Source organism: Macaca mulatta, chromosome 11, assembly GCF_049350105.2.
Source record: "Macaca mulatta isolate MMU2019108-1 chromosome 11, T2T-MMU8v2.0, whole genome shotgun sequence".
NCBI classification, from domain to species: domain Eukaryota; kingdom Metazoa; phylum Chordata; class Mammalia; order Primates; family Cercopithecidae; genus Macaca; species Macaca mulatta.
The window spans coordinates 46,676,503-46,703,159 of record NC_133416.1 but is presented as its reverse complement, the minus strand read 5'-3'; the positions used below and the strand labels follow the sequence as shown (position 1 = coordinate 46,703,159).

The following is a 26,657-nucleotide window of genomic DNA, read 5'->3' as shown; positions in this document are numbered from 1 at the left end:
TATGTTTTGGCTTGCTATATATGACTAGAATAAAATTCAGAAATCTAAACATCCTAAGTTAGTATTATTGCTTGTTAGAGTTGGAATTTCAGTGTATACTAAAGTGATCTTCTATTCTTATGCAAACTAACAATGAGTGTCACGGCTCAGTTCAACTGCAGAACAATTACAAGAGGAGTTAATGCTATACTTTCTTTATATTTATCTTTTTAATATCCAGAGGCTGCCTTATTTTACTTAATACATAGATTGTTGAAAAATATATCAATACAATAGAAAAACTCATGATTTTTAAAAAGTCACTCATCTAATTATGTATTAAAGTACTAACTCCTTTTTGGTTCCAGTAGCGACTTATGGACAAATCCACTGACTCCTGTATTGTTGTGGAAGACTTCCCAAGGCTGAGCAGAAAGGATTCGGTTAGAGTCAAGCAGGCCAAAGCAGGGAACATGACATTGCAGAAAGAGGGATAGCATGTGTGCAGAAGCAAGAGCATGCTTAACTACAACTGGTGTTGCCTTTTCAAGAAAAATGAGGAAAGACACAAGAATCCAAAGATTTTAAGTCACAGGATTAAAGTAAAATTATATATACTAATAACAAAAGCAGAAGAAGAAACAGTACTACTCTGAAAGAATATTTTAAAAAACAACAACAGAGCTTTGAAATCTCACCAGAAAAAAAAGAAGGGAGTAGCCATATAATGCAAAAAGTAAGGTAGTAGTTTTATGACCTTGAAGATTAAAGCCTTAAAAGACAAAAACAACAAATTGAACAAATACTAGAAAAGGCTAAGAAATACACACATAAATGAAACTCAAATAAACATGAATCTATGAGACTCCAAGAGAGACAAACTTGGTAATTATTCTGTCAGAGAGAAATTGGAGCAACGGAAATTGTAGCACTAAAAAAAGAAGCTTAACTGCTCAGTTACCCTATAAGGAAGAGTCACAAAGGAACAATTTACCACCTCAGTCACAGAAGCACTGAATTAAGATAGAGGCAGTCATGAGCACCTCAAAAAACAGACTCACAAAGCAAAACAGACTTGACAAACTAGAAAAGTCATCATTCTTGACATTACTGAGCTTGCATCTCACAAATAAGAGGCGGGGTCAGCCATTCTTCAGTGGGTGAGATTACTGGGATGAGGCATTAACTCTGAGACTTTTAGGTCACCTTTCATGCTGTCCAAGTAACTTGGAGGAACCAGTGTGCTCGCTAAATGCCGCATTCACCAGTGCACATTGAGTCACTGGAAGAATCAGCATTACCAATTTGCAATCATATATATGCAGATACTATTAGGGACTCTTTCCCACTTGTTTTTCTTTTTTTGAATTTTTTTTTGAATTTTTTAGGTTTGCTGGTACATGTGAAGGTTTGTTTTGTGGATAAACGTGTCACAGGGGGCTTGCTGTACATATTATTACATCATCCAGGTATTAAGCTCAGTACCCAATAGTTATCTTTTTTGTTCCTCTCCCTCCTCCCACCCTCCCTGCTCAAGTAGACCCCAGTGTTTGTTGTTTCCTTCTTTGTGTTCATAAGTTCTTATCATTTAGCTCCCACTTATAAGTGAGAACATGTGGTATTTGGTTTTCTGTTCCTGTGTTGGTTTGCTAAGGATGATAGCCTCCAGTTCAACTGATGTTCCTGCAAAAGACGTGATCTCGTCCTTTTTTATGGATGCATAATATTCCCTGGTGTACATGTACCACATTTTCTTTATCCAGTCTTTTATTGATGGGCATTTATGTTGAGTCCATGTCTTTGCTATTGTGAATAGTGCTACAATGAACATTCCCATGCATGTGTCTTTATGGTAGAATGCTTTACATTCCTCTAAATATATACCTAGCAATGAGATTGCTGGATCAAATTGTAGTTCTGCTTTTAGCTTTTTGAGGAATTGCCATATTGCTTTCCAGAATGGGTGAACTAGTTTACACTCCTACCAACAGTATATTAGCATTTTTTTATCCACAGCCTCACCAGCATCTGTTATTTTTTAACTTCTTAATAATAGCCATTCTGACTGGTGTGAGATGGTTTCTCATTGTGGTTTTGACTTGCATTTCTCTAATGATCAATGATACAGAACTTTTTTTCATACGCTCCTTGGCCGCATGTATGTCGTCTTTTGAGAGGTGTCTGTTCATGTCCTTTGTCCACTTTTTAATGGGGTTGTTTTTCTTTTGTAAATTTGCTAAGTTCCTTATAAATGCTGGATATTAGACTTTTGTCAGATGCATAGTTTGTAAATGTTTTTTTCACATTCTATAGGTTGTCTATTTACTCTGTTGATAGTTTCTTTGGCTGTGCAGAAGCTTTTAAGTTTAATTAGATCCCACTTGTCAATTTTTGTTTTTGTTGCGATTGGTTTTGGTATCTTTGTCATGAAATCTTTGCCTGTTCCTATATCCAGTATGGTATTGCCTAGGCTGTCTTCCAGGATTTTCAGAGCTTTGACTTTCCCACTTTTCATTCTTTCATTTGGCACACAGTATTGAATGCTAACCATGCACCAGGTACTGCATTTGTGCCAGCTGTTAAGGAAACAAAGCATGAAATATAGCCTCACATCAGAAGTAGGAAATATCTTAGGCTTTTATTTACATTTTGAACGCATACACAAGTATATATTTAGAGAGATGTTGGAGACTTGGGTAGACTTGCTTTTTCAGAATATATTCAAAAATAAGCAAAAATATTTTTTAAGCATTTGAAAAAGTACTTGTACTACTTGGAATCATGTTAGGCTATATATTACAGAAGAACCCAAAATAACATGTCTTAAGCAAGGAAGAAGTCTTTCTCTCTCTCTCTCATGTGAAATAAATTCAAGGGTAAGGAGTTGGGGACCAATGTGCTACATCTAATGTCATCATGCATCCAGGCTCCTATCCTTTTGCTATACCCATACAAATGTCTTTCGTAAGTTCACCACATGGGTCAGGGTGGCTGCAGGAGTTCTACCAGCATAGCATTCCTGTGAAGCAAACCGGAAGCAAATGCAGAAAGAGCAGCTCTTCCCGGCTGAATCAGCTCCCTTTGAAGTCTTCCTGAAATCCCACGCAATACTTCTCACTGGACAGAATTAATCCCTTGGCTGTATCTAGTTGTAATGTGAACTGGGACATGTATTCTTTTGTCCAGCAGTTGGGAGGAGGGAGGTGGAGCCACTATGTGCCCAGTTAGGAATCACATTTCTCTTAAAAAGAAGGCGGGAAAGAATGAATATAGGGATAGGCCACTAGCAATCTTTGCCACAACAGTACAGCTAGGGAATATGTTAATTTTTTGAGACATTTTTGAGTGATTCTGCTTGACAGCACGAAGTACAAACTAATGGACCAAAATAGGGATTCACCTGCTTTCATGGTTTAGTTCTCTCTCTGCTCATTAGAAGTCTAAAGTCAACTTTGCAGGTGACAAGAAATGTGGTTGTCTTAAATATTTAACTCTAGTTTTGTAAAATAAAAGGAATCATTAGTATCTCTTTCATTTGTCCTGTTTCCTTGGCCTTTGAAACCAGTGAAACAGTTGCCTTTTGTTGTGTTTGTTCAAAATGAGTGATCTGAACAAATGAGTGATTCCTTATCTGTTCAAAAAGAATAGTCACAGCTCCTGCCATTTGTTATATAGTTACCATTATGTGGATCACTTTACTAAGAACTTTGCATGGGTTCTCTTTTATCCTTCAGAAAGACTGAGATAGATGCTATTATTTTCCCCATTTTACCAGTGACACTGAGGCTTAAGGAAGTTAAGTGAGGCTGGGCATTGTGACTCATGCTTGTAATCCCAGCATTTTAGGAGGCCAACGCCAGTGTATCTCTTGAGCCCAGGAGTTCAAGAGCAGCCTGGGCAATGTGGCAAAATCCCATCTCTACAAAAAATACAAAAATTAGCCAAGCATGTTGGTATGTGCCTGTAGACCCAGCTACTCAGGAGGCTGAGGCAGGAGGAGCACTTGAGCCTATAAGGCAGAAGTTGAAGTGACCTGAGATTGCACCACTGCACCCCACCCTGGGTGACAGAGTGAGACGCTGTCTAAAAATAAAAATGAAGAACTTAAGTGAATTTTAGATCATATGGCTTAGCAGACAGCAGAACCATGCTTTAACTGAGAAAGATCTTTCTCTAGAATTCAGCCCTTAACCACTACCCTCTTCATTCTGAAATTTACCAATTAAAGTGTGAGCTCTTCTTGTCCAAGGGAAGGTGTAATGCATTCTTTGGGAGTGGACAGTAATTCCTTATGGTGAAAGGTGAATAATACCTATAAAATACCTAGGTTGATATACTTTAAAGTATTCACCACCTTGTTTTTTGTAGGAGCAGAACAATGATCTTATCTATATGGTTTTGAATGTGAGCATAGTTGAATATTCTGAGTTGAATTGTTGATTTTATTTTGTTTTGTTTGTTTGGGTAATTGTTTTTAAGAACTCTGTCACACAGGTAGATGAACATGAGAAAAGTCATTTAAGACAAGAAGCAAATACAGATGAGCACTTACAAACTAATATCCTTTAGGCAAATTGGAGTATGTCTGTGCAATCATATGAGAAAAGGAAGACCATTTTGAAAGCTGTTCTCTTCTAAGCCTCCTCCTTTAGTTAGGGAGATGAATTATCCATGTGAATCTGAATTTTCCTTGAAGAGAAGAACCACTGTGTGCTAACATTAGTATTTTACCACACCCCAACACCACTTCCCTAATTCTTATTGGTTTCATTCACCTTGATTTTATTTTATGAATTTTGTCAGTGCAATAGGGTCTAATTGTGAGAGCAAAAGATTACACAGAGTTGCTGGCATCAGAGGACATGATGCTATCTAGGGGGATGACTTCAATCTATCTCATTTCATCTCTATCACACATATCACACAACACAGCTTCCAACCAAATGTCATTCTGGGGCTCCAGGGGCTGTTTCTTTCACCCTTCAATAAAAACTCACTTTGTCCTCCACATTCACACATACAGTTTTTCACGAAAAATCAGAAAACCTTCTAACCAACTATGCAAGAACTGAGAAGCAAAGCAGTGTAAGTCAAAATGTATTTCTTCCTTTGATTATGTTGTCTCTGTTTGAAGCACTTATAATACAATAAGCCTAATGCCAAGTGTTATAGTGTTTGACAAAAAATGTAAAACAGATTTGGTTACCAAAGTTCTTTCTTGGTGCATAGTAAGACACTTGGGTAACAGATACAGAATCATCAGTTACTGAAGCAAAATAGCACAAATGGGTCCCAAAAAGAGAGGCAATTTTAAGAAGTATTTCCTCAGATGGAGAAAAAATATAGAGTGCTCACTTTAAAATAACCTATATTTTATACCAACGTAAAGAAAATATATTAAAGGCAACGTGACTGCCCATTACAAAGAATGCGGGTACTAGATACTCAAATTTCAAGTTGTGATACCCCAAACAGTAAAAAGTAATTCGTTTTGGATAAAAGTTATCATTTCTCAATTTATAACCTACATATTATTTTTACCTATCAAGTATGTCACTTTAATTTTTCCTTTTGATTTTGGAAGTCATGAATTTCCATTAGTCCGTATTAAAAACTGCATAGTCTCTTAAATTCAGTTGATCTAAAAATGAGTATTTCTAAAGCATATTCTGTTAGAGACAGAATCCCCATAATATTTCACGCAAAAATTAACTGCTTAAGAAACTGAGTAAATTTTTCTTTCTTTAGGTATTTCTTTATCTTTACTTTAATTTGTCAAATGAGGGAAGAATATAATTTCCAAAATCCATGAAAGGCTCAGACTAATAATTGAGTAGAGATCTCACTTGCTTCTTTCAGTCCACTTGAAGTAGCATTGAAAGCTCAGTGTATGACTATAAATCCAGTTGTGTTTAAATGAGTTTGATCTTCATGGATACTAAATACAAAACACTTTAGTCACAGATACCTCACTTTCTTCATTCATTATTTATATTTTATGTGTTAAATAGATGAACGCTTTCTTTTCTAAAAAGAACATTGAGTTGCTTTTGAACTTTTCAAATTCTGAAAAGTTTATACTAAAAATTAGGGAATATTTATGGGTATAGCTTCTAGGCATGGAATGATATTTATGAGCCTCTTACTATAAGAACTTTATCATTACATTTTAAAATAGTACAATTCTAATCAAAGAATATGTACTTCAGTGCAGTTCTTATATTAAAGTTTGACTCCATAGCTGTTACTATGACCCTAAACTGTGAAGTTAAAGTAAAGTACTCTCTATCTACCCTATGCCTTGAAATATTTAAAAGTTCTCAATAAGTAGAAAAGCTAGTGTTAGAAGTACTATATAGAAATCAGCACCTCTTATCAGGTAACATGACTAGTTAACTATATTTGAAGGAGGCATGTATGTTATACAGCTTTTTAGGGACACATCAATGTTTATACAAATATAGTCATGAAGAGAGAAAGTAAGGCTTATATAAAAGAATTTTCAGACAGTAATGATGAGCCCCAAGCAAAACTGTGTTTTTACCTTATTTTTATTTGTCCTTTTTGGTAAAGCTCTGTGACCTGTGTGTAGAGTGTGTCACCAATATAATGATCAGTTTGCAATGCTTTGGGGGGAAAAGAAGCATACTGATAACTTAAGACATGTGCCAGTAATCATATACTATATCTCAGAACAAGGATGATACAGAAATAAGTTGAGCTGATACAGCAGCCAGGATAGGACAGGCCTTACTAATATAAAAACAACAAAAAAACCTTTGTGGTTTAAAACAACAAACAACTCTGCTTATATCTCAGGTACCCAAACTAATAGAGCCTCCACCATTCTAGGATGCCACCTCTCACTTCAAGGCTTCAAGATTTATCACAGAGGTGAAGCGTAGAGCTGGAGAGTTGAGCACTAGCAATAAATGCTTTGGCCTACAACTATTATTTCATACTCTCATCGTGTGGCCACAACTAGTCACTTGGCTACCCCTAACGTCATATAAGGAATTGTATTATAATTCTCTATCTACCTTGAAATGGAGGACAAGTAGATATTGGTGAACATTATTTATATCTTTCACAGTTTATTTGCTGATTTATTTGGGGCCAGGATTCCCTATTATTCTTTCTGCAAAAGACCATATAAAATTTTCATTCTGGCCGGGCGCGGTGGCTCAAGCCTGTAATCCCAGCACTCTGGGAGGCCGAGGCAGGCAGATCACCTGAGGTTAGGAGTTCGAGACCAGCCTGGCCAATATGGTGAAACCCCGTCTCTACTACAAATACAAAAATTAGCCGGGTGTGGTGGCAGGCACCTGTAATCCCGGCTACTCAAGAGGCTAAGGCAGGAGAATCGCTTGAACCCAGGAGGCAGAGGTCGCGGTGAGCCAAGATCGTGCCATTGCACTCCAGCCTGGGGGACCAGAGTGAGACTCTGTCTCAAAAAAAAAAAGAAAAACAAAAACAAACAAAAAAAAAATTTCATTCTGCTAGCTGGATCACTACTGTAAGTGTTAATGACAGGCTTATCTTCGAAAACATCTCCTTTGGTGATGCCCATTAAAAATGAAAAAATTCTTCCATTAACAATTTCTAGCACTGACTTGGAAAGCCTGACTCATTCTGTACCAGTATCATTGGTCAAAGATCAAGTACGAAAAAGTATACATGAATGAGTCTGTCAGTTTTTCAGAAAATTAATATAAATATCATATATATATAGTTATCATATGACCCAGCAATTCCACCCTTGGGCATATACCCAGAAGAATTGAAAGCACATGTCTACTCAAAATCTTCTACCCAAATGTTCATAGCAACATTTTTTTATAAAACAGCGAACAAACATAGAAATAACCCAAATACCCCATCAACTGACAGATAGATATACGAAGTGTGATATATCCTACAGTAGGATATATACAATTATCCTACTGCATAATTGTAAAAAGGCATGAAATACTGACAAATGCTGTAACATGGCTGAACCACGAAAACATGCTGGGTGAAAGAAGTCAGAAACAACAGAGCACATTGTATAATTACATTGATATAAAATGTCCAGAATAGCAAATCCATAGAGATAAAAAGTAGATTCGTAGTTGCCAGGGGGTGATGAAAAGTGGGAATTGGGAAGTAAAGGATTTAGAGTGATGAAATGTTCTGGAATTGGATAGTGGTGATGCTTGTAGACCTCCGAATAGATTGAAATTTACTAAACTGCAAGCTTTACAATGGTAAATTTTATATGAATTTTACCTCAGTAAAAAATTTTTAAAAATATGTGCTGTAGTGAGTGATCACCACTTTTCCACATAGTACTTTCTGCCTCCATTTTACTGGGGAGTATAACCATTGCCTCCTACTGTATCTTCACAAGACAATACAAGTGTCCAAAATCTATCAGAGTGTCACATGTCAGTCACTATGCTGATCAGTTTTCTCAATGGCATAACTTTACATTTCAACAAACTAAGGCTGAGTAGAATAAATATCTGATTTGAAGTCAGAGAACCTTTATTAGAGACATGAGCAAGTCTCTTAGCTTTCCAAGCTTTGTTTTCCTCATCTGTGAAACAAGAACGCTCCTGCATACTTCACCAGGATACTGGAAAAGACCAGATGGTACAATATATGTTGAAGTACTTTCTGTATTTCTAATCTTGTCTTCTAATTTTAGTTTTAGCTTATTTTCTTTATGTTATTCAGCCTGCTTTCCTCTAAATAAACTTCTTATAAAAATCTGAACATTGGAAGTCAACATCCTTAGGTTGGAACCCCAGCTCCACCACATTTCAGTTACGTGACGTTGCTTAGGTAGTTTAACCTCTCTAAATCTGAGGCTTTTCTGTAAAAGGGGAAATATAAAGCCTCCCTCATGATGCCAATGTAAGAATTAAATGAGAACATGTAATTATTTAATATAGCCTCTTTGCATGGTAAACTGTCTGTGATATTACCACAATAAGGCTCATGATAAAATTCACCCTGCAAAATCTTCATAGCCTCAAATACTAGTCGACTTACTTGGGCTGTTTGCAAACCTAAGAATTTCAGTCTCTTAGTATTCCTTCTAGTATTTCTTTTCTGTCTCTTCAATAATGAATAATATATATTGTCACCAGAAAAGATTAATTACTGTTTTTTCTCTGAAAAAAGCATGTTGCACTCTAATTAGATTATATTTGTATGTGTTGATTACATACAAATTGTATGCAATCTAATTTTTACTCTGAAATGTATCAAGACTGAAAAAGTTATATATACATGTATGTATGTATATTTTATGCACATATTTATTTACCTATAAACATGTATATGTATATAGATATAAACATACATTTATATACATGGCATCTTACACATGCAAAATTAGAATTGAGGTGTTTAACTATGTTGATCAAACATTCATTTAGTGTAACAGGAAAACACTTAACCCCCACTGGAGTGACAGACTTGGTAGATAGAGCTTTCTTCTTCTTCCTTCCCCATTAGAGAGTTCATTGTTGCACTTTGTTCAGATGAAATGGAAGAACCAACCCAAGAATTCATTAAAAGGATTAGACAACCAGTTACTAGAAGTCCGGGCCTAAAATACCAATATATGTTAAATCGCAAAAGCAAAGAAAAACCATTCTGACTAGTAGGCTAAATTGCTGCCTTTAACAGTGCCAGAGCCAAATGCTCAATCTGGGAAGGAGCCTGGTTGCTTTTAAACAGTAGACCTCACTAATATAAAATTTTTTACATCTAACTCAGGAGTCAGTTGAATCTTAGCCTCAACATGTAAGGGGAAGAGGTGAGAAATATGACTCTGTTTCACAGAGTTCCAGATGGTCATGTATGGATTTGGTCTGAGAGCCGTGAATTGTAAGGAACAATTCATGGTGTGATTCAAGCTTCAATCTTGTTATCTTCATGGACTGAAATGGAGAACGAGGTGTCTAATGGAACTACAGAGAGAGGGAACTACCAAATCTTCTATCAATATTAGTGACATTCATTCATCTCATTACTTACTCAGCAGGTATTTATTGAGCACTTATGTATCAAGCAACATGGAAATCGCTAAGAATAAAAGCTGTACATGGTCCTGAGAAAGTCACAGTGCAGTAAGGGAAAGCAAACACGGCATGAACCTGTCAAGAAATCATGGAATGCATGATAATAATATGAGCGTTTTGTGATACTCTGACAGTAGTGTGATGCCTCTAATTCTGCTGAGGTCAGGAAGTTGCATAGAGGAACATGAGTCTTGAAGCAAAGGAAGTATAGGAAAGATAAGGTAGAAAGTAATATCCAGAGAAAAGAGTATGAGGAAAAACATGAGAGCACGTCATATTCTAAATCCTGCAGTCTCTTTGGACTGGCTAGCGCCCACGGCCCCTATGGAAAAATGGCAAGAAGAGACAGGCAAGATAGGCAGGGGCTAAATGATGCCATAGTAAGGCATCATTTTCCTCCTATAGGCAATGGGAAGCTCTCTAGGATTTAAAAAGCAGAGAAATCTGATCAGGTTAGATTTGAGGCAGTGTAGAGAGTGGAGTGAACAGAATCTAGAAGCAGACCCCTTTAAAAGACTATTGGAAGAGCTCAAATGAGAGATGGCTGGGATAAGAATGGAAAGTACAAGGCCAGGCACGGTGGCTGGCCAACATGGTGAAACCCCAACTCCACTAATAATACAAAAATTAGCCAGGCATGGTTGCACGTGCCTGTAATCCCAACTACTCAGGAAGCCAAGACAGGAGAATCGCTTGAACCCAGGAGGCGGAGGTTGCAGTGAGCCAAGATCGCACCGCCATTGCACTCCAGCCTGGGTGATAGTGTGAGGCTCTGTCTAAAAAAAAAAAAAAAAAAAGAATGGAGAGTACAGGAACTATACATGCTTGAGACATAAAATTGATAGAGCTGGTAGCTATTTAAATATGAATGTTCTGCGATCATGCTCAGGTTTTTAGATTGGGAGACAGGAAAAAAACAATAGGTTTGGCAGGAAAGCCAAAGATTGAGCTTTAGGTTGTTGAGTTTGAGACACTTGGAAAACATCCAGATAATTGGGCAATTGAAAGTATAGTTCTGGTACTTAGGGAAGAGAAACAAAGTTCAGAAAGAAGTCGTGAAGGCTCAGTGTATTGGTTACAGCAATCGTCATGTAAAGTTGATATTTCCCAGCAAAGTGATGAAAGTAGATGGCCCAAAACAGAAGCAAAGGAGAAAGAAAAGATGAAGATGCCACCATCTGATAGGTGGGAGAAACCTAAAGAGAATAGTGTCACGCAGCACAAGGGATGGGAACATTGTAGGAAAGAGGGAAAAATTTTAGAAAATCTTATCACAAAATGCTCCTAGTTACCCATGAGACAACCACCAGCAATCTCTGGGAGAGCAACTTTAATGGAGTGGAGAGGATGATTTGCTTCATGAAATTATTACCAGTAGTCCCCTAGCCTTTTAAACTCATTTCTAACTATTTACTCAAGTATATAAGATATTTTTTTATTCTCATGAGTTTCCTACTTACATGGTTAAACAGGGAGAGGAAATCAACCGACATCCATGCTCTGTCAGGGAAGGAAATCAGGTGTTCAGAGTTGTTTTCAGTACTGATATAGGAATCTGTCCTTCACAAGGCTCCAAGCAAGGCATGGAGTCCCCGTCCCACTAATAGTGGCAGTGTTCTCTGGTAAACCAGATTCCAAGTTACCTGCTGAAGCTGCTGAGAGCAGTGAGGAAGGGGATAGTAAAGCATGGAAGATTGGGAATGCTGTTAGGGGAAAGAGAGTGACATTATTGCACAAAATAGGGTGTTAAGTCATGCATAAAGAAGGAGTGAGTGAGCACAATTACCTGCAGAAAATGAAACTGGACCTGTGGCCACGGATCATTCCTACACCTGTGTTTGCCACCACTGATTTTCTGAAATTTAGGGCATTCTAGAGACAGGCATTTTAAGATCAAACACTGTTCTTGATGCTCCAGCTCGTTGAGTTTAATGAGACATACTTAAAAACAAATGGACCGTTTTCCAGAGGGCTGAGTTCACACCCAACTTCATGGAGTAGAAACTAAAAATGTTCTAAATTAACTCAAATCAATTTTTAAAAGATTTTCTGAGCAGAGAGCACATTTGGCTAAGACCCTGGGTGCCACGTGAAACATATAAACGATTGATTGAATGAAAATAGGCCATCCTTTCTCTTCCTTAAGACACTAAGCAGCCTTTTGTCCTGCTCTTTTTTACTTTAATTGGAAGCATTTTTAGGTTTTAGAGCCAGTTTTGTTCTAAATATATGAATACTTATTTGTCCCCTTTCTCAAAAGTCAGAGATTTTCTCCCTTTCTGGAAAGAAAGGCTAGAGATTGGAAAGTTAAATATTTCTTCTCTGCAACCAGTGAAAAAGAACCATTTGGGCCGGGCGCGGTGGCTCAAGCCTGTAATCCCAGCACTTTGGGAGGCCGAGACGGGCGGATCACGAGGTCAGGAGATCGAGACCATCCTGGCTAACACGGTGAAACCCCGTCTCTACTTTAAAAATACAAAAAAACTAGCCGGGCGAGGTGGCGGGCGCCTGTAGTCCCAGCTACTCGGGAGGCTGAGGCAGGAGAATGGCGTGAACCCGGGAGGCGGAGCTTGCAGTGAGCTGAGATCCGGCCACTGCACTCCAGCCTGGGCGACAGAGTGAGACTCCGTCTCAAAAAAAAAAAAAAAAAAAAAAAAAAAAAAAAAAAGAACCATTTGGTTCTAACTGTACTTGTCTGGATTCCGTAATTTGCTGTATTTGAGTTTCTAGTATATCTGCATTCAGCTCCCCAGCATTCACATCCCACAGTAGAGGAACATCGTTGGCTATTGTCTAATTTCCCCACGGGAAAGCTGTCTACAATTGAGAAAAATAGTCTGAATTCCAGGCACATTTATTTACTACAAATTCTCTCTAAATATTGAAATGTCCTTCTACTATGAAATTTTGTGGGCTGTGATTTCAAAAAGAGCTCTCTCTTTCTTTGGCTTTTCTATGTGGGCTTCAAGGAAACTGGCTCTTGCTGCTGTTGTTGCTTTCTGAAAGTGAGTTATCGAAATTACTAACCAATTCCATTTTGGGTGTTAATCAAATATTTGTGGCTTTCACCACTTGTCAATTTAAAAACCAGGCTCAACTTAAAATACCCTTTGACAATTGGTTTTGCCTTCTTTTCATTTCATTCTAAAAATGACTAATATATTTACCTCAATTCATCTACCCCCTAAAATTATTTTCCATAAACCAAGTAGAAACTAGCTTATGAACCTACAAGAATGCCTTGATTTCTAGAGCTGTTGTGCATTGGTTCATTCAATAAATATATATTGGGAATCTACCCTGCAGCGGGCTGTGTGCTGTTCTACAGATACAGAGTTGGTAAGCATGGCCTTATCCCTTGGGTGCTCAGAATCTATTTTGCTTACTAGTCAGTAAAGAGCATTGTATGTTACAATGAGGGCCATCTCCATCAGCTTTACTAAATGTGGATTAGCCTGAAATGTAAACTGTATATCAATAAGGAGAACTCCATTTTATTTAATTCATTCTGCAATTCCTTTTATAAAGCATAGTCCTTATGTAAATATCTTCATATTCATTTCTCTTATAAATGTAAAGTTTCCTGAAGTAGAGCACACCTATAATTTTTGCCCTTGAAATTGGTGTGTAAGAATAAATGCTTGTGAGAAGTTGCAGCATTCTAATCAATTTTTACACTGTTAAGGTTTGTGTGAATTTAGGGTTAGATCATAGGTATTTCTGTCTTTTTCTTTCATGTGCAGTCTTGGAACTGGGTGGATTGTTAGAGAATGTCTTCTCTTGAGATAGAAAATTTTGAAGTCTAGAATTTAGAACTTAGTCCAGGTCACACTGTGAAAGGGGACAAATAGGCCTAATACCTACTTTTCACCAAAACAGACAAAAAGAAAAGATTTCAGTCTATGCTTAGAATATTCTTATGAGCATTGACTTTGTGCCAATGTATTTAAATTTTCAGTTTTTATATTTAGAAAACCTTACATAAATTCATCAGGCCATGCTCAAGAAAAGCTTAAAGAGCAAATCTTGAGTGAAAAATATCATAGCCACTCCTAGAAGTTGTTCCTTTTTAAAAATGCCATTGTTAAAGCTGTCGGTATAATACATGCTCTCTGTAAAAGGTCAATTAGCAGATTCCCCAGGACATTTAAAGTTTTGTGCTACCTTCTAAATGTCAAGTTGAAGTTGGGAATCTTGTAATATTTGGAAGATTTTTGCCATAAAATGGTCTATATGATGAAAAAAAATTCCAGGTCAAGGATGAAAGGGTGGTAGGAAATCTTGTCTTTCCTCCAGAAGACGGAGGCAGATAAGGGCTTAGTCCAGATAAGCACAAATACAGTTCCCACACTGAGCCCCACTCCTTGGAATGGGAAGGAAATTGAACACTTTTTGATACTTGACCTCCTTTCCCTGAACAAAATGGTGTGGAGGGGCAGTATGGAGTAGCAGAAGGAATAGTTTTTCATGCTTTTTCAATAAAAGAAAGGCTTTACGCCTGCACATACACTACGGAGTATGTTTTGGGAGAGGTTTGAAAGGATAAAGGGAAAAAAATAACTAGTAAGACTTGGTGTTGGTCCTGGTTATGGCCAGAGAAATGAAATTAAAAGTTTAGTCCATGACTTTGAACACTTGTTTTCAGAGCCCGGAGGAAGAGAGGTGAGGACAGATGTGGATGTAGAAATCTTTGTTTCTGAGTTTAAATGTGAGAAAATTCATGCCTAGTCCCTTCAGTTTTTTCCTGAGAAGATGTAAGGTAGAAAAAATAGTATCTTTTTTTTTGACCTATCTCAAGAGTCATAATGGGCATTACTGTAAGAAAAGAGAGATTAACAAGAGAAAAGCATAACAAATGTGTTTAACCAAAATTTTATGTGACACAGCCTTCAGGCATGAAGATTGCACCCAGAAAAAACCTGTGTATTTTTATGAACAGTTGTTGGAAATAAGAGTGGAGAACAAAGGGTATGAGCTACTAGTAATAACCTGGGAAGAACTCAGCGAGGCCTGTTTGTTCAGATTCTTCTTGGCCTCTGGGTATAGAGAAGGAACCCTGTAGACTGAGGGTCTTATGACCTACTTTCTGAGGATGTAGGTAAGAGATTTTTTTTTTCCTTTTTTTTATGACCGTGCTTCAGAGGCAAAGGTGGAGAAAAGATTAGGGTGTGAGCTCCAAGGTGCCATATTATGGAGTAGCATGTTCTGAGCCCCAACAAAGACAAGGCCATCTTCTAAGAAATTTGTGGAGGAATAAGGATTGGGATTTGGAGTGAATTGTGGGTGCTTGGGAAATCTATCTATTATTAGGGACAGGAAAATTTCCTGGCAACAGTGAGTATCCAGCCAAGGTTGAAAACTTGTAATGTGTATTTGTATCAATATACCTGGTTGTGTTATTTCTGTGCCAGAACAGAATAGTCTAGAGGTTGAAAAGTGTTCAGAAAGAGACAAACATGAAGTTCTGCAGGGTGGCTGTAATAGAGGAACCTAAATATGAAGACATTGAGGATCTGGTGAGAGTGGTTAGAGGGATTCACATGAAGGTTTCATAGAGAGGGAAGCAGAGCCATGGAGCGAGTGAGAGATTGGTGGGGAACGAATGTTGAAGGTCTCTATGAGGTGGTGGTAGGCCAGATTTTCTCAACAGTGGTAGTTTGCTGACACCAGTCATAGATGATAATAATTTCCAGGATGTGGATAAATGTAAGCAGAAGTAAAGGCTTAGAAATCAGGGGGCTAAGAAACTTTAAGATGTATATATTGACTAAAGCCATCTAGATCAGGATTGTTGAGAATCCATTTGAGGCTGGTGATAGTGAATTGTAGAAGAGCTACTCATCTGCTCTATAGTGTGACTCCTTCAGCTACATTTGGCTGTGTGGGTGAAGTCACAGAAAAGGCAAATATTTGCATTAATAGAGGGCTAGGATTTTTGCCAGATGGGTATAATGGAATGATAGAGAAGGAAAATTTGGGATATTGAAATGATGGGAAGTTGTCAGTAATCTAAAGAAAGGAGAAAACTGATAATAGAGAGCGAGTAGAGGGGTCGGTTAACTGGTGGTCATCAGGAGGTCTAATACCCAAATCAGCTTCACGAGGGCAGCAACTGTGTTTTGTTCACTTACATGTCCCAGCACCTAGAATAGTACCTGGCACATAGTAGATCACAGGAAGATCATTTAATAAGTAAGCAGGAAAAGTGAGAAGTTGGGGTCATGCTTGGATAAGTGATTGAGGAAGTTATTTGTTATGGATGACATTTCATGTGTCTGAAATGCACACACAGTAAGTTCTCAGTAATTATTAGCCTTTATCATTATGCATTTTGGACTTTTATAGGGACTACATATTTTCAGATAAATAAAATTGAGAACAATTTCTCTGCAAATGAGTGAGTTGACCTTTCCCAAATGGGTATAACTTAAGACCATTGGAACAATTAGTATTGTTAAATTTAACCTCATATGGACAGAATACACAAAATACTAGTAGAAATTATCTCCCTTTCCAAATTAGCCTAGTCTGGTTCTCAAAGACAGACACTCAATGTCCTTACTTCTAAAGGCTTCAGTTGTCTAGTTTAGTGTGCTTATCACAGGTGTAGAGAATTTTATATTTACATTGCTGAATCACCTCTCAGTACATTTGAATGGCCTTTCCTTTGCTTTTTGTCTAGGGCTGAAGTCTCATTCAAAAATATGGGTAACTGCCTAGCTCAGGAAGAGTTCACAGGAGGGAGAAGGCTGAAATGATAACAAATCTAATTTTTAAACCATGCCAGTTGTGTTAGTCTGTTTCTGTTGTTATAAAGGAATACCTGAGACTGGGTAATTTATAAAGAAAAGAGTTTTAATTGGCTCACGGTTCTGCAGGCTGCACAGGAAGCATGGTGCTGACATCTGCTTCTGGTGAGGGCCTCAGGAAGCTTATGGTGGAAGGCTAAGGGGGAACAGGCACCTCACACAGTGAAAGGGGGAGCAAGAGAGAGAAGAAGGAGGTTCCAGACTCTTTTTAACAACCAGATCTCATGTGAACTGAGTGAGAACTCACTCATCAACAAGGGGATGGCACTAAACCATTCAAGAGGGATCTTCCCCCCACGATTCAGTACCTCCCACCAAGCCCTACCTCTAACTTTGGGGATTACAATTCAAGATGAGATTTGGAAGGGACAAACGTAAAAACCCTATCACCAGTGTTTTCATATTTAGTTAACTGAATCAAAAAAGTATTTTGATTTTGAACATTAAGAAATATTCTTTCATATCCTTTTCAGACAACTTGTATGTCCCTTGGATGTCTTTTTCAGATGACCTATTTCTCCTTTCACAGCCCATAGTATCATGACTTGTAAACAGAAAATATTTAATAAATCTGTGCTGACTGATCTTTAATGACAACAAAAGCAGTTCCCTGAAATGCCCTTTGTTCTACCTCTTTGCCTGGTAAATTTCTTTTATGATTTGGTTCCAATGTCATATTTAAAATGGTTCCCAGCTCTCGTTGTTAAAATGAATCGGCCCCTGTTCCAGGTAGCTCATACCCAGTTTCCATTACATTGTCATTGTTCGTCTGTTTCTCATTCTTCCCTTTTATCTACCAAGGAGCAGGGATTTGGGCTTGTTCATCTTTAGTATCTCTGATACCTTGCACGTGCTTGCCATCTGTAAAGTGCTCCAGAATTGTCTGGCAAATGACTGTGACAGGGAGAAAACTCATTCTATAAGCATGATGTAGGCTTTAGTTGGCAAACCCTGCCCTCTAAAGGATTTTGCTTCTTTAAATTTTTTTCTGCAGTTAGAATACTGCTGCCAAATGAGCAGTTAGTAACTGATTATGACTTTGTGATCCAATTAGCAGATGTGATTAGCGGATGGTTAGCCTTTGTTCCTATACCTACTTCTTTTAAATTAAGAATAATCCGTAATTGATACTCAGTATAACTTTGCTGAAAGCACAGATTTCACCAAGATATTAACAATGGCCATATTTGAGTAGTAGTATTTTTGTTTAACTTTTTTCTTTAGACATCATGTTTTTCATTGTTTGAATTTTCTTTTTCAGGATATGTATTAGGAAAAAAAACTATTTTCATTTTTTAAAATAGATGGTGCATGAGGTAGACAATTAAGAGAAATGAATGCTTTGATGCAACTTGGAACCAGTCAGGGCTGGATCACAATGAGCCAGTCTACAGCTTGGTAACAAATCTCATTGGTTTAGGAAAGCAAAAGTTTATTTGCTCCAGATTGACGGGGACTCTTCTACATTCAGTCTCTCAGATCCAAGCCTCCTTCAGCTCAAAGTGGCTTCCAAAGTTGATGTGGCCAAAAGAGGGAGAAATCGAAGAGACCAGCCAGCTCTCACCTGGCTTGGCACATGTCACTTTCCTTGGCCAAAACAAATCCGAAGGCCCCAAGCTGACTGCACAAGAGAGTGGAAAATGCAGAGAAGCACATGGAATCCAGTATATGGTGAGCACCAGTTGTCTCTGCCAACATGACGGTAACTCTTTTCATTTTTCAGTTACTGTAATGAATGTATGTTGGATCCAGACTGCGGTTTCTGCTACAAGATGAACAAATCAACTGTCATTGACTCCTCCTGTGTTCCAGTTAATAAAGCATCTACAAATGAGGCAGCCTGGGGCAGGTATATCACTCATTTTACCATACGAATGTATAATAATATTTCAAAATGAGGCTTATGTTTAAGTTTTCAGAGTGCTTGCACTTATAGCAGTTCTTTTAAACTGACCTTCATAATTACATTACTTTGCAGCATATACTGGTGATAGTGGATGCAAAGCATTGCAATTGTGTGTTCCACGCAGAGTAGAAGGCACCCAGGCCTAGACTTTTGGAGACCCAGATTTCTCTAATAAGGTATAGGAGTTTGGATCTTTAGTTTTAGGCAGGTGTTCACAAATACTGCCAAGGCAATTTCTCCCACTGCATATTGTTGAATTACACTGTATTTCCAAACTCCCAAACTTTTAAATGAAAGAAAACTGTAAAGTGAAAATGAATTATTATCACATTAAGCCGCACGTGGTGCATCACGCAAAATGAATTATTATCACATTAAGCCGCACGTGGTGTAACCCCAGCACTTTGGGAGGCTGAGGCAGGCAGATCACTTGAGGTCAGGAGTTCGAGACCACTCTGGCCAACATGGTAAAACCCTGTCTCTACAAAATTACAAAAATTAGCTGGGAGTGGTGGCACATGCCTGTAATCCCAGCTGCTCAGGAGGCTAAGGCAGGAGAATCAATGAACCCAGGAGATAGAGGTTGCAGTGAGCCGAGATCAAACCACTGCTCTCCAGCCTGGACAGCAGAGTGAGACTGCCTCAAAAAAAAAAAAAAAAAGAATTACTATCACATTAAATTATTTCATGAAACTATTTTTTTATTCCTAGAGGCCTTTTCCAGGGTTGAGTGAAATTAAGCAAAATAAGGATAAAAGTTGGTAATCATTGGCATGTAACTAGGTTGGGAGGCTAGAAACCTTAATATTTTTGGTTTGTAGTAGATGCATAAATGAAATATTAATATAAAATAAATAAATATTTTCCAGATTTGTGAACTAACATTTGTATCCAGACATATAAAATGTGCAAATGTTATTTGATATGGCTTTAACCTCTTTTGTGTTTTAAATTCCTATAAAATAATATGCTCTTGTCTACTCATAGTACTGATAAAGGCAATGAAATCTGTAATAAAGTATTGTGTCTCATAGGAGCTTATAGATAAAGTATAATGTAATAATCATTTCATTAGAGAACTGCTCCAAAGAAGCAAATTATATATGTTAGTTGAGTAAAGATCCAGACCACATTTTAAATATACTAATTACAAAGAAATATGTAAAAGAAATACAATTAGTATTTTAAATGAACACTCAAAAGAGTTTCTTTTAAAAATATTCAGTGTATAGTTTTCATCAGCCAAACTTAGTTAGTGAGTTAATTGATTAAATATTTCTAGATGTACTTGTTCACAGCTTTAAACTTTCAGAGTGTTGTTTTTGCCAATGGGAAAAAAAAAACTAAGTTACTACTAGTCTAGAATTATGAACATGTTATGAAATCTGTTAGAAATGTACATAGTTTCCTGTATTTTACATAATTAATTAATAAACTTATTAGAACTCTCTACTAAATAGTAAGGAGGCACTAAAATTAGATGTTTCTCTTACCTTCAGTAGAAGGGTTAGAGGTCAGAGGCCTCAAAGCAGGAGTTTTGACTTTTTTGCAAATAACAAATCATACAACTTTTTAGTAGTAATGTTTATTCCTTTATTTCGGAAAGATTAACAACTCACTCTTACATTTCATTTGTATTTTTATACCATCATCCTGTAGCTGCACATGAATTAGAGAAAAGTAAGGCACAGATAATAACTAAGTAGCAAAAATAAAAATAACTTTAAAAAATGATGTTCACAGCATATTCTTACAATAGTCGCAAACTCTTTACAAGGAAAAGAAAGAAAAAACCCCATGTTTTCTTACTCCTCCCTGTGCTGTGCAACAGTGCTCCTTCTCGGTGGGCCACTGCTATTGGTTACATCCTTAGTTTTGGCTGGAAAAGAGCAAAAAGGCAGGATGTGTTCTCCATGAAAAATTCTTCAGATAGATTTTCCACATGTAGGTAAAATAATATTCAGTATATATAATAGTAAATATTTTTGTTGGTTGGTTGGTGGTTTGGTTGACAGATTTGATACAATTACCTGGAATGGAACTCTAAGGCAAAATCAACCATTACCTTGGATTCACATCTAGAGATATACTATAAATATTTCAAGGTCAAGTATTGAGGCAGTCCATAGCCATATATCCTAATCTCTAACTGTAGCTGTTTCCTGAAAAGACACCAGGTGGAATGGCAACACCATTGATGATGGGAATAGTATAATACTGTTGATTAACTCTGAATTGTCAGTATAATGAAAATCATTTGTCCGTATAATCAACTATGAGATTATTTATCAGTATGCTTTTCTATATCTCTGTTGTTAAATTTCAGTGAAAACTTAAAAAAAATTATTTAGCAGACTTTTAGAAAATGTAGTAGACTGAGCTGATGCAGGAAAATCTCCTGCCCATTAACCTGCCCCTACACCTCCAACATGCATCCCACACACATTCAAGTTTAATGCACAGCGGAACTTGAAAGAAATCCCCAAGTGCCACAACAGAGTGTGAGTGGTGAGCCCGCATGGGAATATCAGAAGAGAATATAGGCCTTACAGGTGAGAGGTTAGGGTTTTTAATGCTGAGGGAGATTAGCTCCAGGCCTTGCCTCTGTAGCTACAAAGCACTATCCATGTTCTGAAATAGGGACAAGAAAAATTCTAACTAGACTGGGCTTGGAAAGCTACCTACTTCTCTGCCGCTCACTTGGGACTACAAATGGAAATAGTGTCACACATGAAAAAGCAAAACCAAGAGCCTTTGCTATAAGGGAGTGTGTGTTCTCATTTCACACTGCCTTTGTGAAGTGGGAACCATGAGTTGAGAAACATAAACACTAAAATAAATAAATTGAATGAAAAATAGGTCCTAAACTGGAGACATCCATAGAGACATGTTAGGAATCCACATGAAATTATCAGAACCCAGTGTATGTGAGATGTCCATGGGAAGCAACTCTTGGTAAATGCAGGAGGACAGTCAGAGAGTATTAGGCTGGTGCAAAAGTTAATTGCGGTTTTACCATTACTTTTCAGTAATTAACTTTTGCACCAACCTAATAGAAAGCACACCAATTATTGGAGGCAAGGAAGCCACCAAGTGTGACAGATGGACAAATGAATACATAAAGAACCTTGCATTGCAAAAAAATAAGAGTATTTAAAAGCAATAAAGGAAAGTATATTTTTCAATTATACTGAAAGTTATATGCTTATGATTGGTGCAGTATATATGTGTATTTTTATGAGACATATGTATGTTATAATTCAGCAATTTTTGCAAAAAAAAAGTAAAACTTGGGAAGCTGAAATTCTAGAGAAATGACATAGGATGTTGTATGATAACTTTTAGAAAAAAGTCTTCTAATGATTATTTTAAAATTTTCTGCTTTTTGGGTTTTTTTCAGAAAGAAATTGAGATTACAATTAGTTTTTCAATTTGTTAAAAATATGAGAGTAAGCTCTTAAAATATGAACTATTAGAGGGAGAAATAAGAGACTCAAAGTATAATAAGAGAGGAAGGGGCAAAAAACAAAAACCCAGAAAAATTACATCTAAATGTAACTGTTTTTAAAATAAAAAATAAACCAATTAAATACAATTGTAAAAGATAAAGATCTTCATATTGATTTTTTTAATACAGTTGTATGCTGTTCACAGGAGACAGTCACAGAAAGGTTAGAAATATAGAAATAGAGGAAAGAAAAAATTAGACAAGTACTAAGTCAAAAAGACAAAAAATAGCAGAGACTAGAGTATTCAGAAAATTTACAAGCTTGATAGGAGAGTCAAGTAGAACATAATGTAGAGAATGCCATTCTTTTTAAGAAACCATGGAACACTTATGAAATTTTACCATGTTCAAGCACAAAGAGTAAATTCAGTAAGCTTATATAAATGTATAGATATTTCAGTAAATTCTAAGTAAATCCAAATAATCAGTATCATCCAGAACATGTTTTCTAATAAAAATGCAATAAAACTATAAAACAAAAGAAAGATATTTATCACCCCTTCTAGTTTAGCTTGGGAACTAAAATAAACAAAACACCCAAAAAGCAACTTCAAATTAATGAATAGGTTTAGAAGAAATCACAGTGCAAAACAAGATGTTAAAATTAATAACTAAACAGATCCATAAGAGGTTAGACGTAGAACATAGAGTAAGCCTGTAGAGTTAGCAGAGGATGGGAAGAGCAAAGCAAAGAAATACTCGAGAGGATCAAGAAATAAAAGTTCTTAAAGAAGACTAACAAAAGGTAGAAACTTCTTGCAATACTGATCAAGAAGAGAGAGAAGGCACAAACAATATTTAGAAAAAAAAAGATGTATAACAATGGATAGTAAAGATTTTTAAATTCATAAGAGAATACTATGAACAGTGTTCTCCAGTGCATGTGAAAACAGATAAATGGACAGTTTTCAAGAAAAAATGTAACTTTCCAAAACCAATTCCAAACCTCTGTGAAGCGAGTGATTTCTATACCCTACTTACAGATGAGAATAGTGTTACTTAGAGGTTCTGAATGACTTTCTCAAAGTCAAAAGGCCAGTAAGTTCACTTCTGTTAGGGGAGCAACAATTGAGTAGTGGAAAGATACACATTTTAGTTTCAGGTGGTTTCCAATTTCTAAGTTAAACAAAGTATGTTATTGACAAATCAGGCATTAGAATGTTTTTTTGTTTTGTTTTGTTTTGTTTTGTTTTCTGTATTTATCTGTGTCTGTTTATCCACCCCCCTACCTCCTGACTCTGCATCTATACGAAACCATAAATACTCTATTCTGGAACTTCAAACCTCCTGACTGTTTAAAATAGTGTTGCCAATGAGGGACACTTTCTTAATGCGCTGATTCAGTATTTGTTTCCTATAATACAGCACTTTCGCTCTGTAATTAGAAACACTAAAATAGCTAGATAGATTCCCTATTTGGCAATTCATTGTTTTCTGTACTCATTCAGCAGAGATATTTTTCTCAAAGCTGCACTCTGATGTAACACCCAGTTTGTTTTCCCAGCATTTCACCGCTCTCCCACACAGATTCTAGTCAGTTTAAACCCCTTGTCATTACCCTAATATCTGTTATAATTTCCTGTCTCTACGTCTTTTCTCACACTGTGCCTTCTGTCTAGAATTTACCCTCCTAGATCTCTGCCTGAAATCTATTTTTTTTTTCTCGGATTAGATGTCCCTTTTTCCTTGCAGTTTCTGTGATAAGCCCCAGAAAACAATGCTTATTCTATCTCCTGCTGCCCTCTAGCACTCCCCTGGTTGTCACATACTATAAGAGACATTTCCTGGCTATAAGATGAATGATAGCCATTTAAGTCCTACTGGAACACCTCACAGGGCTGACACTATGTGCCACTTAGCAGTAGCAGTGTGAGGCAACCTGGCCTGGGGATTTCCAGGAGACACATCCACCTCAGTACAGATGCAATTCTTACAAACCTTTGAACAAAGTTACCCTTACAAGACTAGCTTAACCTCGTTTTATGAATGAAAGACCCGGTAACTGACTCAGATTGAACACAGGTATAAGAAAGGGGAAGAATCCCCCAAGCTCTGAGAATAGTCTCCAGATGGAAACCCTCCTGGGTGGGCGGTCATCTGATCCGTGATTGAATCTGGCTCATGCCGCCCACCTGCTCCCATTATCCAACTTGTAAGAGCACTGCTAGAATAAACTGCTGGTGTTCAACATCAGTCGGTGTCTAAGTCTCATCTTTGATGTGAATCAGACCACATTGGAAGAAAAATTGCCACTGGGGAAGCCAGTTAACTATGACCATCCAAAACCCCTGAATAATGAATGATCCTTGTATAATTTGTATGATAATTATATTTTTATATGATAGCAATCTGTGTTTGAATGTATATTTGCTTCTAGATTATAAATTATAATTTCTATATTCTGCACTGTTTTTAAACTTTTGGTGTTTTATATACATCAAGCATTCAATCAATAATTATAAAAATATATAGGGGTTTAAAATCATCACAGTTATAAATGAGAGGATATGATGTTCCTGTCACTTCATTTTAGTTACATCTTTTGCATCCATACTTATTTCCAGGAAAGGAAACTTATAAAAGGAAAAAATTGAAGTAATGCAATTTACATTAACACAAAGCGTTAATGTTTACCTGTACTAACATAAAAACACTAAAAAACAGTTTAAAAATAAAATTTAACCATGTGCTTCAGTATATTACCGCAAAAATATTGCTTGGAGCCATACTTTATGAAAAACACTTTTTAAAAATTATTGGAAGAAGCTAGGTGAGTTGGCACATTCCTGTAGTCCTAGCTACCCGAGAGGCTAAGGCAGGAGGATCACTTGAGCCCAGGAGTTTAAAGCTAGCCTGGGTAACATAGCAGGACTCCATCTATAATCATCATCATCACCATCATCATCGTCATCATCATCATCATCATCGTCATCCTGGCTAAAAATTATTAGAAGAAATATTCAGCATTTTTCCTGAAAATATTCACTGATATGCCAGGGAAGCAGTTTATCTATGGTGATAGCATAAGACCAAATGTATTACAAAACTATATCAAATAGCAAAAACAGAGCATTTTCCTTTGTAACCTCTGTAAATTTTTTGAAAAGAGATATCACTTTTGTATTTAGAAAATGAAATTTATTTTATCATTAACAAACCACATCATTATCTTAAGGTACTCATGTACAGGATTGATGTATTTTTATCAGCTAGTCACATAGGGATAGGAAAAACTCCAGCTGTGCTCCTAAATTAATAACGGTGTAGCTCAAAGTTAATTTTTACCAACATAAATTTTATAGAGAGAAGTATAGTATCTAATATAGAATATTTTAATCAATTTGAGTTTTAAAATTCTACTTTTCTTCATGTTACTGCTTAAATAGAAGTCATTATGGTACATTATTCTCTTTAGTGTCTGTGGCTGCATGTTATGTGTTTGGAAGTTTCATCTACCTGTAAATAATTTCAGAGATCACATGCCTCTAGGCTATTACTTTTTCAAGTTCAGAAACTTAGATTCCCTTGGATTTAGTGACTATGTTGCAGACTCTGATACTATTTATGTTGCACAGTCTACAAATCAAAAGACCAAAACACTTCTGAATAATTCATCTCCCTCGTCCATGTTAATTTATTGAATTTCTTAGTTGATATTTAATTGTAATAATAAATAAACACTTTTAAACAGTTTTATCCAAGTAGTGATATTCATAGTATATTTGACTACCTTTCATTTTTAGTCAAAAGCTAATATTTCTAGTCAACCCATGTTCCTTTTACATTTTTAAAATTTTTCTTCATATTTCCTTTGAAAAGTAGACTGTGAGTTATTTCTCACTAAAGAAGATTAAATAAGACTAAGATTTTTATTATGAGGATAAAAGCCAAAGTTTGAATTCCATGTGTCTGGTGAATGTAAGATAACAGTGGTGAACCTTGGTTCATCAAACATTGGAGCAATTAAGCATCAGAAGATGTACAGCAGAGTGAAGTCTGGGGAGCTTGAAATTTATTAAAAGGGGGGTTGAGAAAGTAATGAGAACAAGAGAAAGGAAAATGTATGGCTGGCGCCAATACAGGAAATATGAGTTTAGATCAGATTGTTAAAGAGCCTTATTTAGAGATTTTAATTTGTTTTTTATAGGTACATTTTTATAGGTGTGGGAATCATATTGCCAGTGATTTTAGGTGAATGGCTTTATGTGATACCTGGACATGGACAGGATATTGTGTCACAGAGTGAGTTAAATATTTTCAGTCTGTGAAGAAGAAAATCAATTGGCTAGCATGATTTTAACACTTGGGCAGGAAACATTATCTAATTAGAAATTAATAATGTTCTTTTCATTCCATTTTTATGTAACCATCTTCTATTCTTG

At 36.6% G+C, this 26,657-nt stretch overlaps 1 protein-coding gene across 1 annotated transcript in view; it reads left to right on the top strand.

Moving 5' to 3' along the window:
* The window catches only part of SLC2A13 (solute carrier family 2 member 13), a 364,441-nt gene that overhangs the window by 278,249 nt on the left and 59,535 nt on the right, over window positions 1-26,657 (top strand). Inside the window, exon 7 of the mRNA XM_001088026.5 lies at window positions 18,585-18,710. Coding sequence (XP_001088026.2) covers window positions 18,585-18,710 — 126 coding nt within the window. The remainder of the gene's footprint in view (window positions 1-18,584; window positions 18,711-26,657) is intronic.